The sequence below is a fragment of the Cetorhinus maximus genome, chromosome 4 (genome assembly GCF_964194155.1).
Source record: "Cetorhinus maximus chromosome 4, sCetMax3.hap1.1, whole genome shotgun sequence".
Classification (NCBI taxonomy): domain Eukaryota; kingdom Metazoa; phylum Chordata; class Chondrichthyes; order Lamniformes; family Cetorhinidae; genus Cetorhinus; species Cetorhinus maximus.
Window position 1 is genome coordinate 168,866,132 of NC_135882.1, and position 16,443 is coordinate 168,882,574.

The 16,443-nt window shown below is 42.8% G+C and overlaps 1 protein-coding gene across 4 annotated transcripts in view; it reads right to left on the bottom strand.

Moving 5' to 3' along the window:
• Positions 1–16,443, bottom strand: part of vps13b (vacuolar protein sorting 13 homolog B) — a 1,109,808-nt gene that overhangs the window by 722,943 nt on the left and 370,422 nt on the right. For all 4 annotated transcript variants that reach the window (XM_078541117.1, XM_078541119.1, XM_078541118.1 and 1 more), the window contains exon 18: positions 6,613–6,747. In XM_078541117.1, the coding sequence (XP_078397243.1) occupies positions 6,613–6,747 (135 nt within the window). The remainder of the gene's footprint in view (positions 1–6,612; positions 6,748–16,443) is intronic.

Genomic DNA, 16,443 nt, shown 5'->3' on the forward strand with positions numbered 1-16,443 from the left:
AACCAAAAATCCATCTCTCTCAGTCTTGAATATATTCAATGATGGAGCATCCAAATCCCCCTGGGCCAGGTTATTCCAAAGTTTCACGACTCGCCAAGTGAAGAAATTCCTCAATTCAGTCCTAAATGATCAATCCCCTATCCTGAGACTGTGCCCCCGATGTTCTAGATTCCCCAACCAGGGGAAACAACGTCTCATTGTCTATCCTGTCAGCCCCTTCAGAATCTTATATGTTTCAATGCCATCACCTCTCCAATGTCAGCCGAGTATAGACCTAATTTACTCTCTCTTTCATTATAGGACAATCTCTCATCCCAGGAGCCAATCTACTGAACCTTCGCTGTACTGCCTCCAATGCAAGTATATCCTTCCTTAGATATGGAGACCAAAACTGCTCACAGTACTCCAGTTGAAATCTTACCAATGTCCTGTACAAATGTAGCAAGACTTCCTTGTTCCAGTACTCCAATCTACTTGTAATAAAGGCCAAAGTGTCATTTGCCTTCCTAATTTCTTACTTTATCTGCTTGCTAATTTTATGTCCCGTATGGGAGTACACCCAAAAGGCATAGATTACAAAAGTAGGGAGGTCATGTTGGAGTTGTATAGAACCTTGGTGAGGCCACAGCTGGAGTAGTGTGTGCAGCTCTGGTCGCCACATTATAGGAAGGATGTGATTGCACTGGAGGGGGTGCAGAGGAGATTCACCAGGATGTTGCCTGAGATGAAACATTTAAGTTATGAAGAGAGGTTGGATAGACTTGGGTTGTTTTCACTGGAGCAGAGAAGACTGAGGGGCAACCCGATCGAGGTGTACAAGATGATAAGGGGCATGGACAGGGTGGATAGGGAGCAGCTGTTCCCCTTAGTTGAAGGGTCAGTCACAAGGGGACATAAGTTCAAGGTGAGGGACAGGAGGTTTAGGGGAGATGTGAGGAAAAACTTTTTTACCCAGAGGGTGGTGACAGTCTGGAATGCACTGCCTGGGAGGGTGGTGGAGGCGGGTTGCCTCACATCCTTTAAAAAGTACCTGGATGAGCACTTGGCACGTCATAACATTCAAGGCTATGGGCCAAGTGTGGGTAAATGGGATTAGGTACGTAGATCAGGTGTTTCTCACGTGTCGGTGCAGACTTGATGGGCTGAAAGGCCTCTTCTGCACTGTGTGATTCTGTGAAAAACTAGGTTTTATTTTAATAACTTGATGACAGAGGAGTGAGTGATGATGCTACCATGTCACTTGGTGCTGGACACTGAAATCCCCCACCCAGAATATATTTTGTCCCCTTGCTTCCTCTAAATGGTGTTCAACATGAAGGAAAGTCTTTTTGTCTTTCATTAGTCATTCATCAGCTGATAGAGGGCACTATGTGATAATCATGAGGAGGTTTCCTTATCTATGTGTGACCAGAAGCTAGACAGCATGGGATTCAGAGTAAACATTAGGAGTCCAATCCAAGTATTGTAATCTAAGTGCAATAGGGCATACCCAGAGATAGTGATGGGGGAGTCTGGGATGTTGAGGATGAGGTAGGGTTATACCTGTCATGCCATTGCTAGTCTGTGGGGGACAGCTCTCCTAACTTTGCCACTAATCCCTAGGTGTCAGTTAAGAGGACTTTGCAGGGTCAACTTGGCCGAGTATAACTTTGGCATGTGCTAATTTGATGGCTCAGTCACATCTGGGTGGATGAGTCAATGCCTTGTATCCTTCATGCAGCAGTTTGATACAACTGTGTGGCTTGCCAGGCCACTTCAGAGTACAGTCAAGAAAGGCTAATAATTTAGCAGTTCTACTTTCAGGGTAAATATTGAAGTGATGAAAGTACAATTTTTCAATTGTGGAGTTAGAAATTTTTAGAAGTGTAAGACAAGGTCTGATGGTACGGAACCTATTTCTAAGGTCAGGGGTTTGGGGCATGTGAAGTTCAAACAGACCTTAATACATATGCTTACTTCCATTTGTGTTAGGCTGCACTGTGCAATCTGGGGTTCTTTCCTGGCAATGGTGAGACAATTTTAGGGTGCCAACTGAACTTAATGTAGATTCGATGAGAATTCAGGCAGGGATGGGTTGCATATTTCCAAAGGAGCAAGTTCACCCAACCTGAGAATAGAAACCAATGGGGCATTGCAAGCAACATCTACTGCAAAGTGCAGAAAGATAACCCTCAAACTATTTAAGTTTTGATTTTGGAACAAATGCAGATTATTCTGTATACAACAACACCACCTTGTATTCACATAGTGCCCTTAACGTAGCGAAACATCCCAAGACCCTCCACCTTCACCAGAAGTATATTCACCACACTGCAGCAGTTCATGTAGGTGGTTCACGCAGGTGCCAGCGATATCCAAATTCTTTGAATTTTTAAAAAACTGACATAAAAGCACACACCCTGGAAGTCCCCTCTAGAAAATGTTGGTAGAAATGTTCCAGTGAAGCTACTGCAGATCTATAGTTTGACCTGATTCACAATGTGTTCCTTCTTAACACAACCAGAATTTCCAATGTCAGGCCATCAGACTAAACCTTTGAAGTCTTCTTTCCACACTTAACTAATGGCCATTCCCAAACTGACGTGAAAGATCCTGCTGTTGTCAAGTGTGCCCAACAACATCTTGAAGGCAAATGAAGCCATAAGTGTCAGTACTTTAAGATAAGAACGAAATACCCATACATATCAATGAAAGAATTCATGGCTGGGCCAGATAACGGATTCAATTCTTTCGAAGGTGGTCCCCTGAACAATCACACAGCAATTTAAAAAAGCCTCCCAGATTGGAGCATTGCATCAACATAGTAAATGCAAATAAGATCTTTAAAAGGCTAAATTAGAAATAATTGTTTTGTTCAGGAGTGCATTAGGTAGACATGTGCGATTAAAGAGAAGAAAAGTTGAACCTTTTCTTGTGTAGTGTTTGGTTCAAAGGAGTCATTTTGCTCAAGACCAATTAAGAACAGAAATTTGGGGGAACAATGTCAAGTGTGAAAAAGAATAGGTTGCCAATGTAAAAACGTATTGGGAAATGTCAGTACATACAAAACTTCAGCCTTGGCTCAATGTTACCATTCTCATCTCTGAGTCACAAGGTTATGAATTGAAGACCCACCCTAGTAGAAAATTTGAGCACAGAATCGACGCTAGCACTTCATTGCAGTACTAAGGAAGTGCTGTGCTGGCAGTCCCACCTTTTGAATGAAACATTAAACAAGGCCCTCATCTCAATGGGGGAGTTTGTCTGGTGTCCTGGCCAAGATTCATCTCAAAATCAAAATCATCAACATCAGACGTTAGGTCAGAGATCAGTCATGATCTCATTGGCTGGCAGGACAGGCTCAAGAGACTAAATGGCCTACTCCTGTTCCTATGGGCAGAATTTTTTGGGTCAGAGGACCTGGGAGCAGCTGGGGAATGGACCGCTGACTGCAATCAGCCCGGGGCCATGATTTCACACTGGCTGGCCAATTAACAGGCAGCTGCTGTGAAACGCACGCTGAAAGGCTCAGCTCTGCCAAGATGGGGGAGGCGGGAGGGCGGTGAGCACTGGAGTCAAAGCGAGCACGAGGGAGCACGGAAGGAAAGCTCCCTGAAGGCAGAGAGCTGCCTCAGGGAGCTGATAAATTTAAAATCAAAAAGAACAGGATTTAAACTCGGGAAAAATGTCTACGTGTCAGAATGAGACACCTCAACGTACGGATGATGAAATTTTTTTCAATTTTTAATATTTCTTAATTAATCACGGAAACCTCATTCCACCCTTAGGTGAGGTTTCCTCAAAAATGCAAAGCCTGGCCGATTCACCCACCTGCTAGCCATAACATTGGATGGGTGGCGGAAAATGACCCTCAATTGCTACTTTAATGGCCTTAATAGGCCTCTTAATTGTCAGGGGGCATGCTGCCGGCTCTCGCACGTGTTCGTCGACTGAAATATCACGTGAGTACGTGATGCCATCGGGATGCTCTCCCAATGACATCGTGTGCTATTTCACGCTCGAATGTGTTGGGCACATGCCCGCATGCCGTGTGGAAAATTCTACCCTATGTTTCTATTATCTGAATATATATACCATTACTACTTGTGAGACCTTGCTGTGTGCAAAATGATGTTGTGTTTCACTGTTTTAAAACAGTGACTACATTTCAAAAGTAATGACTGGCTGTGAAGCACCGTGGGATATGTTAGGACATAATAGATGCTCATTAAATGCAGGCTAATGCAAAGTTATTTTCAACACCTGCTGTGGATAGCACAAATGGAGCCTGGAAAAAATGATGTACGTGTGAAAAGTGGATTGGCTTCTACGATAACGAATCAACTTAACTTTCTATTAGAGCAGCCAATCTCAAAGGAACAGTATAGCTGCTATTTGAAGGGCAGACTGAGGTTAAACTTCCACCTAATTTCTTCAAGGTGTCTTAACTTCAAAACAATATGCTCAGTTGGGCAAATCAATTTTTTTCTGTTTACGAAACCAGCCATCCTATCAATCTCACATAGAAGAACAGCAAATACAAAAATAGGAGGCAGCTTTTACTGTGAGCTCACCGCTATTGAGAACTAGCTGAAGATTGCTGAAACTCTTTCAGAGAACCCTTTGCATGCAGCACAATTAGAAGATTTCAATCCCATCATTTGAGAATAGGGGCTGAACTTGCCCTCCTTAGGCTTTTTCTGAATGATGGGACCATTTTTGGGTGGTGAAACCAATTGCCGTAGCAGCAGGTTCACCAGCCCAATCCTCTGTTAGGCAGCAAATTAAGAGGGTGCCTCACTGATCAGCATTCAATTAGTGGGTTGAGGAGCTAGAGGGCAATTTAGCATGCACGATTGCAAGGGTGTGTCCAGTGGGAATATTGCTGAGAATGGGACAACAGAGGGTGAGACAAAATCCTCACCACCAGCACTATTATCTTATTTCTGTCTGCAAGAGACAATAATGAAATCGTAAGCATCTACCTGTAGATGACCCCCGAATGGTTCCAGGGATGGAGGTTTTAAACACAAGGTTGGTTTGGAGAAGCTGGCGTTGTTCTCCTTGGAGCCAAGGATATTGATGGGCGGTCCGATAGGGGTGTACAAGATTATACAGGCTTACATAAGGTAGACAAGGAATAACTCTTTCAATTAGCTGATTAAACAAGGACTAGGGGGCACATATTTAAGATTTTGGGCAAGGGATACAGGGGAAACGAGGGGAATAACTTTTTTATGCAGCAGGTGGTAATGGCCTGGAACCCTCTGCCACAATGGTGCTGGATGAGGAAACAATCAACAATTTCAAAGGAAGTTGTATGAGCACTTGAAGGAAATAAACTTGCAGGTCTACGGAGACTGAGCAGGGGAGTGGGACTGATTGAACTGCTCTGCGGGGAGTTGGCATGGATTTGAATGACCTCCTTCTGTGCTGTAAGTGACTTTATAACTTTATGATGTGCCAATTTGCATCCTTAAAGTGCAGATTGCATTTTTCTTTCATGGCGCTCTGACCTCCTGCCAAGCATTTGCCTCCTATGAGCTGATGAGCTGCAGACACAGCAAGGGCACCATGCACCATCAGTAAAAATTCTATTTCCCCAGAAAAATTACTGTTAAATGCTTCCTAAGCAACCTTAATTGGTTTCCCACCGCTAACACCCTGGTTGCTGACATTGCACTCAGCACCCACCCCACCCTGGGAAAAGCGGCTGGAGATGGGAACACATTGGCATGGCAAACCAGCCCAATGTACTTTTTTTCAATTTTTCTCGTTCCCGGCCTCCAAAGCCTGGTAAAGATCCCCCTTCGGGGTCCAGAGAGGACAACACGGTGAAAAAGTGTGCCATCATGCTCTGTTCTTCGCTTTTAAATAAAAACGACAACAGTCATTCTATTCTGCTCTACTGGAACAAATCATTACTTTTAAATTTTAAATACTTTTGAATAATTACTTTTAAAACCGAGCATTATTCCCAGCTGAACCTTCATTTTCGATGATCGTTATATCTAGAATTTGAGTTCATTTCAAAAGAAATCAGTTTACCTAAATTTAAGAAAACATTTCACCTTTTTGGATCACATAAGTATGATTCAAACCTAGATTACTAAAATGTTCTGTGGGTGTAAGAACTGAGAGGTGATATCGGAGTTTTCACTGAATTGTCTTCGGATGGAAGATTGGTTAATCTAGATTATTCAACACAGAATTCTGAATGAATGTTGTCTAGTGCCATTGTGAATGACCTGTTTTCTATTGCAAGCACGTAAGTGAATGTTCTGGCTTTAAACAATGTGGGACATACCACAAATACTTACCTTAAGTCAGCCTTACACAGATGCCAGTGCTTAAAAGTTTGTGCAGCAATTCTTATGAGTGAACTTTAGGGAATACAAATAAACATCCAAAACATTTTGGCTCAGAGTTAAAAGGATTAATATTTTCATTGCCTGATCATTGTACATTACAGATAGAACTGTTAACATAATACAATCTTCGACTGACAAAACAACAAATCTTTGGGGGAAAAAGCTGATTCATGACAGACAAAGTAAACTCTAATTTCAGTCACTTTTTAGGCCAATTCTCCTGTACAGGCAATAAACTTTTACATGTTCCAGCTGCACATACCTGGGGCTTTGGCACAAGCTTTTATTGATCCCATGGTCCCCGAAACACATTTTACCAATGATGTGCTACAGTACTTCAACTCAACATTTTGGATAGAACCCTCCAGAGTTGGCAATGGATTCTGGGATTTCACACCTAATAAAAGAAAATTGCAAATAAAGTAGTCTGCAGTATTTAAATAATCAGAACTTTTAAATAGAGTTATTTCTCAACACTTAACATATTTAATGTTCTACAGACAACAACATTATATAGATGTGTTCGATAGCTTTATACAGAATTACACAAACAGCAGATAGAATGAGAAAAATTTTCACCAATACAATCCACTGAGGAACCTTTTAGAAAATACATCGAGCAACTGTTTTTAACTTCAAAACTGCAACATTGGATACAAACTCATAAAATAAATAAACTGGTGAATCACAAATGATGGTTAAAGATAACGACAATGGCTTAGTCCCAGATTACATAGCAGTAAAATCCAGAAGCTTCAGGTGCACATAGCCTGCACCATCATTTTGCTCTGCCACTTCACTTCTGTAACTTTAGGGTTGGGGGCAACACAATTCAGGAGGGTGCAGTCTCACACTGCTTTGCTTCAACACAATGTGGTGTATAAATCCAGTATGGTGGTCATGCCTGGTTTATAAAGTGCTCAGGTGGTCCACTGCACTTCTTGAAACGACGTTAGGTTCAAGTTAAGCGCGAAGTGCAGGATTTCTTCCACCCCACTCCTTCCAAACATTTCCAATTTCTAATTGTTGGAAGGGAGCTTGTGTATCCAGGCCTGCACACATGCAACATGAGTGTTCCAGCCAGGCAGGAGCCATGCAATGTAAACAGGGTTCTGCCTAGCTGGAAATAGATGCACCCTAACTGTCCAAAAACAAGCATGCCATTAATCTCAACCAGCGAACTCTGCCACAAACCTCACTTACCATTACAGGCTTAAAAAATTTGTAACAGTGCACAACAGTATGGTGTCTGTACTGAGCTACCATTCTCAGTATATTTGAGCGGATATATGATAGTAGCTTGAAAGACACAAACAGTCCTTTGCATTGATTTGTAACATATGGTCCCGAGCAAGGGCAATTAGTTTGTCAACATCAAAATATCTTCTATTGAATAAATACTGGAGACTTTAGAGAAAATTGTCATGATAATTCTTCTGATTTCGGTATTGGTGACATCAATTTTCCAATCCGTGCTCCACCAATATTATACAAAATAAGAAGCTACTTTTCCGCTCAATGCAAAAGACTCTCAAAGAAAAAAAACAACAAACAGGAATGATAAAGGCACTGAAGACAGTTTGAATCTTTTTTTTGAGGACCATATCCAATCTTAGTAAAACAATTGTAAATTTAATTGTGTTCAGATCATAACCTTCTGCAAAGTGCAGTCTGAAGTCCACATTGTTACAGACTTGAGAGGTTTTGAGTTGCAGACTTTTTTTTTTAGTGACTGCAAACTCTCCTCAACTCATCAGGCTTACCTAGTTAATAAAGCACTTAATGTACCTGCACATATGGTTACTTTGTTAACCATTTACTCTATTCATTTACCCTTTACCTTACCTGGCTACTTATTATGTACAGCTAGGTTTAGACTGGTTCTCCTTTTAAAAAAATGTGCAGGTATAAAAACTGATGACAATGTTACTTCACTAGGGTAGGAACTGGTATGCTTTGCACCTGTTTTTCAGGTAACAAATGGCATAAAGTATACCAGTTTAGTGCTGGAACTGTGTGCATACAATCAATAATGAGAAAGTTAACTTTTCCACAATAATGATCAAAAATATTGTGCTGCTGTAATTAGCAAACATGTGCAGAAATATTTACAATGAAAACTCTGACCAAGATTATAACAGAAGTTTTTGTATAGAAATTGTTGGTTAACAATATTTGCAAGACAGTATGTTAATATTTAAAACCTAAAAATGTCCCTGCCCTAAATAATCAGCAGCACTTTTTAATGTAAATAACTTCCACAGAGTTTGCCTCACTTGTTTTAAATACATCCTATTATATATGCCATAGCATGCATTCACTGTGAAAAGTGGGATTTTACCATGAGCCGCTTTCATTTTGGACAGTACACTTCTAAAAACACTGTTTCCAAGTGTAATGTCTGCCTGATGTGGCAAGATAAATGGAAAAAAACACTGTAGAAAATGATGATCTCACCTTTAGTTTGATTTCTATTTCATGAGCTCTGTAAAACACATGTGAGCAAAAAAAACCACTGCAAACATTCCATCTTTCTATTTTCTTTTTATTTGAATTCACTTTAACTATTGATGATGAATGACCTAAAGTCCACCACTTAAAAATAGTTGAAACTATTTGGAAATATCTGCCTGAGCTTTTTCCTAAATAAGACAGTTTAGGCAAGTGGCTCAATGTTCCTTAACGCTCGTCACTGTCCATTTAAGTTATTATAAACTGGCTTATTCACATACGACATTTTACAAAACATTGTAATGTCTCACAATACAAGTTTAAAGATTTTTAAAATAACATTTTTGGAATATTTCACTTCTATAACAATTACTATTACTACAATAATATGCACTTTAATGGAAAAAAAAATTCCCAAGGCTCCTTGCAGAGGAACCAGACAAAAATGGATGCAAAAGGAAAGGAGTTTTGATCATAAGATTAATCATCGAGGTAGGTTTTAAGGAAGGTCTTAAAGAGTGATGGAAAGGTAGAGAGGCAGAGGTGTTCAGGGAGGGAACTCCATAGCATGGCCCAAGAAGCTGAAGGTATGGATGCAAATGGCGGGATGCACAAGAGCCAAAGTCGGAAGGATGTGGAATTTGCAGGGTGGTACTGCATGTGGTTAGAGATGTGTTTAAATTCCTTTTTTTTAACCTTAGGATGAAAATAAAGTTTGAATTGTTGGGGGGCAAAGAGAACCAATGCAATGTAGCCAGCACAGGAGTGGTAGGAGATCAGGGTTAGGTACTAGATAAAATAGCGGCAGCAGAACTTGGGATGAGCTGAAATTTATGGAGAGTAGGAGATGGAGATAGCAGTCAGGAGAGCACTTTAATAGTCTAGGCCAAACATGACAAAAGCAGGGATGAGGGTTATCATAAGAACCTAAGAAATAAGAGGAGACCATATGGCGACCATCATGCCTCCTCTACCATTCAATGCGATCATGGCTGATTTTGGATTTAAATTCCATTTTCCTACCTGCTCCCCATTTCCCTTGATTTCCTGAGACACCAAAATTCTGTTTATCCCAGCCTTAAATATATCCAATAATGGAGCATCCACATCACTCTGGGGTTGAGAATTCCAAAGATTCATAACACTTTGAGTGAAGAAATTTCTCCTCAGTCCTGAAAGATCGGTTCCTTATCCTAAGGCTTTGGCCCTTGTTCTAGATTCCCCTGTCATGAGAAACAACCCCTCAGTGTCTAAGATAAAAGAAAATACTGCGGATGTTGGAAATCTGAAACAAAAACAGAAAAATGCTGGAAAATATAAGCAGGTCTAGCAGCATCTGTGGAGAGAGAAATGCTTCAAGTTAACCCTTGATCAGTCATACAGACTCGAAACGTTAGCTCTGTTTCTCTCTCCACAGATGCTACCAGACCTGCTGAGTTTTCCCAGCATTTTCTGTTTTTGTTCCAGAGAGTACAGACACAGTTCACTCAGACTCTCATCCCAGGGACCAATCTGGCTTCAGCTGACGTGCTGAATTGGTGCAGAGGTGGGCAATGTCATTAGGAGGATGTAAGTGACTTTTGCAATGGAGTCAGTAGGGGGGTCACAAACTCAGCTAAGGCTTGAATACGATAGCAAGACCACAGAAGTCTAAGACAGTGGCAGTGGAAGGGGGACGTATCAAGGATATGGAGTTGCTGCCAGTGGCTGAGCCGAATGGTATTGTTCTTCCCATTGTTTCACTGAAGGTAATTACTACAAGATTCTCAGGAAAGAAAAAAATGAAGCAAAATGCAAATAATGCAAATTTTGCAATAGATACTGCAGACTGAGGCAAAATCAGCCTGGAAAAAAATATAAATTAGGACCCAAGGTATTGTGGTGATGAGGATTATGCCAAGAGCAACCAGAAGATGCCTAGGAGCTGGTTTTGGAAGATGTAAGAGCAGTAAGCCATAATAGTTCTGGATTTTCCAAGAAAGATCAAACAGAATAATTTGTTTGACTGAGCATTTGAGACAGAAAAATGAACATCTTGCCTGCAGGAAATAGCTAATTAATAATATGAGGAGCAGATGCAGCTGGGATAATCTTTGGCACAAGGGCTTTCTTCTCTCCTCTACATCTGAGCTAAGGGTAAAAATAGCCATGGAAGGAGGGAAAGGAGAGAGCATTACAGAAGCCTAACACCAGCATGAGAGCTGATCCAAGGGACAGCTGAAATCAACAGGGCCCTGCCCTTTTCAACACATAAAAATTCAAATAGGAAAAACTTACACAAATTTTCAAGGGAATACAGTAGCATAATGGTTATGTTACTGGACTAATGATCCAGAGACACAAGTTCAAATCCCACCAAAGCACTTGGGAAATTTAAAATCAATTAATTTACGAGTTCTGGGATAAAAGCTAGGATCAATATTGGTGATCGTGAAACTACCAGACTGTTGCAAAATCCATCTGGCTCACAGGTATCTTTTGGGGAAGGAAATCTGATAAACTTACCCAATGTGGCCCAAATGTGACTCCAGGCCAACAACAATGTGGTTCACTCTTATCTGCCCACTGAAATGACCTGGTAAGCCAATCAGTTGTGCTCCAGGAGGCGGCTCACCATCAGCTTCTCAAAGGCAAATAGGGACTCATAAGGCCACCATTGATAGCCAGCAGCATCCACAACCCATGAAAGAATTTACAAAAACAATTTCAGTCTGACACTGAAAGGAAATACATAATACTATTCAATGGGCCACCTTCCATAGTGGCTTCTTCTCTGTCAAGGGCAAAAGTATTCACAATACTAATAAGTCAACCAGAAAAGTTTATTAAAAACTGGGGGAAAATAGAAGGTATAAAATTCAATATTCTGCAAAGTAATGTCACTACCACAAGATGAAGAAAAATGATAGAATTTCAAGGAACTGACCAAGTGCCCAAACTCAAACATCAGGCATATAAGAAAAGCAAGTCAAATAAGACCAGATTTAACAGTTTCAAAGAAGCAATGGACAATGAGCAGTTACCGCTCCTCGCCTCTTTTCAATCTAGGTGCTGGCCGTCACTTGAGGTCTTCATCTTCAGTTTAGCTTTTTTAAAAATAGGTATTGATGGAGGTCATGCATGAAACTCACAAAACTAACCAAACAAGAAAGGCTGTGGGAGAAGATTATATTGCCACCAAAGACAATATAAAACATGTTACAGTTACTGACTTAGAAATTAGCCAATCATGAAAATTTGTAAGAATGAGGTTGGCTGCAATTATTGTCTTCACTTGGCTGACGGTACACTCCATTTAGTTCCTTCTTTTGTTTATCTGTTGGTTTTCAGTGACAAACTCAGGAACAAGTGTTGACATGTGCTGGCAAACATGGTTTGAAATATCATGGACTAAAACAAAAGAAAACTAAATTGTAGCAGTTACATCTTAAAACAGCCTGCTGTCCATCACCAAGAATGGATTGGTAGCACCACTACTGACCAAGCTGGCCGAGTCCTAAAGGACATAGCTGCTAGGCTGGGTCTGCAGCAGGTGGTGAGGGAACCAACAAGAGGGAAAAACATACTTGACCTCAGCCTCACTAACCGGTCTGCAGCAGATGCATCTGTCCATGACAGTATCGATAGGGGTGGCCACTGCACAGTCCTTTTGGAGACGAAGTCCTGTCTTCACATTGAGGATACCCTCGCATCATGTTATGTGGCACTACTACCATGCAAAGAGGATTGATTTTGAGCAGGTCTGGCAACTCAAAACTGGGCAACCATGAGGCGCTGTGGGCCATTAGTAGCAGCAGAATTGTACTCAACCACAATCTGTAACCTCATGGCCCGACATATCCCCCACTCTACCACTGCCACCAAGCCAGGTGATCAACCGTGGTTCAATGGAGAGTACAGGAGGACATGTCAGGAGCAGCACCAGGCAGACTTAAAAATGAAGTGTCAACCTGGTGAATCTACAACACTGGGCTACTTGCGTGCCAAACAGCACAAGCAGCAAGTAATGGAGAGAGCTAAGCGATCTCACAATCAACGGATCAGATCTAAGCTCCGCAAATCTTGCCACAGCCAGTTGTAAATGGTAGTGGACAATGCAACAACTCACTGGAGCATGTGGTTCCACAAATGTACCCATCCGCAATGCATTTGCAGCAATCTTCAGCTAGAAATGCCGAGTGGATGATCCATCTCGGCCTCCTCCAGAGGTGCCCAGCATCAAAGATGCCAGTCTTCAGCCAATTTGACTCACTCCACATGATATCAAGAATCAACTGAAGGCACTGGGTACTGCAAAGGCTACGGGCCCTGACAACATCCTGACAATAGTACTTGTAAGGCTTGTGCTCCAGAACTTGCTGCATCCCTAGACGAGCTGTTCTTGTACAGCAACAACACTGACATCTACCCAACAACGTGTAAAATTACCCAGGTTAAATCCTGTACACAAAAAGCAGGACAAATCCAACCCAGCCAATTATCGCTCCATCAGTCTATTCTTGAACATCAGTAAAGTGATGGAAGGGGTCATCAACAGTGCTATCAACCGGCACTTGCACAGCAATAACCTGCTCAGTAACACTTGAGGGAGGTGATGGCATCGTGTTATTGTCGCTGGACTAGTAATCCAGAGACTCAGGGTAATGCTCTGGGGACCCTCGTTCAAATCCTGCCATGGCGGGTGGTGGAAATTGAATTCAATTTTTAAAAAATCTGGAATTAAAAGTCCAATGGTGATTATGAAAGCATTGTCAATTGCTGTAAAAACCCATTTGGTTCACGAATGTCCTTAAGGAAAGGAAATCCGTCATCCTTAGCTGGTCTGGTCTACATGTGACTCCAGGGCCGCAGCAATGTGGTTGGCTCTTAAATGCCCTCTCATGTGGACTAGCAAGTCAATCAGTTGTATCAAACTGCTACAAAGTCAGAAAGAAGGAATGAACCCAGATGAACCACCCAACATCGACCTAGGCACCATAAATGACAAGGGCAATCTCAGCCCTATCAACCCTGCAAAGTCCTTACTAACATCTGGGGGCTAGTGCCAAAATTGGGAGGGCAGTCTCACAGACATGGTCATCCTCATAAATTAATTATATTTTTTTATTCAAGGGATGTGGGCTTCACTGGCTGGACCAGCGCTTATTGCCCATCCCTACTTGCCCTTGAGAAGGTGGTGGTGAGCTGCCTTCTTGAACCGCTGCAGTCCATGTGGTGTCAGTACACCCACAGTGCTGGTAGGAAAGGAGTTCCATGATTTTGACCCAGCAGCGGTAAAGGAACGGTGATATATTTCCAAGTCAGGGTGGTGAGTGACTTGGAGAGGAACTTCCAGGTGGTGGTGTGCCCATCTATCTGCTTCCCTTGTCCTTGTAGATGGTAGTGCTCGTGGGTTTGGAAGGTGCTGTTTAAGGAGCCTTGGTGAATTCCTGCAGAGCATCTTGTAGATGGTACACAATGCTGCTATTGTGCGTCGGTGGTGGAGGGAGTGAATGTTTGTGGATGTGGTGAAAATCAAGCAGGCTGCTTTGTCCTGGACACTGTCAAGCATCTTGAGTGTTGTGGGAGCTGCACTCATCCAGGCAAGTGGGGAGTATTCCATCACACTCCTGACTTGTGCCTTGTAGATGCTGGACAGGCTTTGGGGAGGCAGGAGGTGAGTTACTGGTCGCACAATTCCTAGCCTCTAGCCTGCTCTTGTAGCCATAGTATTTATATGGCTAGTCCAGTTCAGTTTCTGGTCAATGGTAACCCCCAGGATGTTGATAGTGGGGGGATTCAGTGATGGTAATGCCATTGAACATCAAAGGGCGATGGTTGGATTCTCTCTTGTTGGAGATGGTCATTCCCTGACACGTGTGGCACGAATGTTACTTGGCATTTGTCAGCCAAGATGGTTGGCAGCTGAAGATGGTTGAGCCGAGAACACTACCCTGAGGAACTCCTTAAGTGATGCCCTGGAGCTGAGATGACAGACCTCCAACAACCACAACAATCTTCCTTTGTGCTAGGTATAACTCCAACCAGTGGAGAGTTTTCCCCGATTCCCAATAACTCCAGTCTTGCTAGGGCTCCTTAGCTCTGTCAAATGCGTTCTTGATGTCAAGGGTAGTCACACTCACCCCACCTCAGCAGTTCAGCTCTTTTGTCCATATTTGAACCAAGGCTGTAATAAGGTAAGGAAATGAGTGGCCCTGGCGGAACCCACACTGGGTGTCAGTGAGTAGGTTATTGCTAAGCAAATGCCGCTTGATAGCACCGTTGATGATCCTATCCATTACTTTACTGATGATCGAGAGCAGACTGATGGGCCGGTAATTGGCCGGGTTAGATTTGTCATGCTTTTTGTGTACAGGACATACCTGGGCAATTTTCCACATAACTGGCATCTAGCCAGTGTTGTAGCTGTACTGAAACAGCTTGGCTAGGGCCACGGCACGTTTTGGAGCACAGGTCTTCAGTACTGTTGCCGGAATATTGTCAGGGCCTTCGCAGTATCCAGTGCCTTCAGCCATTTCTTGATATCACACGGAGTGAATTGAATTGGCTGAAGACTAGCATCTGTGATGTTGGGGACCTCCTGGGGAGACAGAGATGGATCATCCACTCAGCACTCCTGGCTGAAGATTGTAGCAAATGCTTCTTCAGCCTTATCTTTTGCAGTGAAGCTCTCGGCTACTCCATCATTGAGGATGGGTATATTCGTGGAGCCTCCTCCTCCAATAAATTGTTTAATTGTCCACCACCATTCACGATGTGGCAGGGCTGCAGAGCTTAGGTCTGATCTGTTGGTTTTGGGATCGCTTAGTTCTGTCTATCAGAGCTGTTTATGCTGTTTGGCTTGCAAGTAGTCCTGTGTTGTAGCTACATCAGGTTGACAATTCATTATTGCTGCTTCTGGCATGCCCTCCTGCACTCTTCATTGAACCAGGGTTGATCCCTTGGCTTGATGGCAATGGTAGAGTGGGGGATATGCCGGGCCATGAGGTTACAGATTGTAACAATACAATTCAGTACAATTCTGCTGCTGCTGATGGCGCCTCATGGATGCCCAGTCTCGAGTTGCTAGATTTGTTCAAAATCTACCCCATTTAGCACAGTGGTAGTGCCACACAACACGATGGAGGATAAACTCAATGTGAAGGAGGGGTTTGTCTCCACAATGACTATGCGATAGTCACTCCTACCGATACTGTCATGAGTGGATGCATCTGCAGCAGGCAGGTTGGTGAGGATGATGTTTTTCCCTCTTGTTGGTTCCCTCACCACCTGCTGCGGACCAATGTCTAGCACCTATGTCATTTAGGACTCGGCCAGCTCAGTCAGTAGTGGTGCTACTGAGCCTCACTTAGTGATGGACATTGAAGTCCCCCATGCAGAGTACATTCTGCATCCTTGCTACCCTCAGCGCTTCCTCCAGGTTGTGTTCAACATGGAGGAGCACTGATTGATCAGCTGAGGGAGGGCGGTATGTGGTAATCAGCAGGAGGTTTCCTTGCCCATGTTTAACCTGATGCCACGAGACTTCATGGGGTCCGGAGTCAACGTTGAGGACTCCCAGGGCGAATCCCTCCCGACTGCATACCACCGTGCCGCCATCTCTGCTGGGTTTGTCCTGCCGGTGAGATAGGGCCTAACCAGG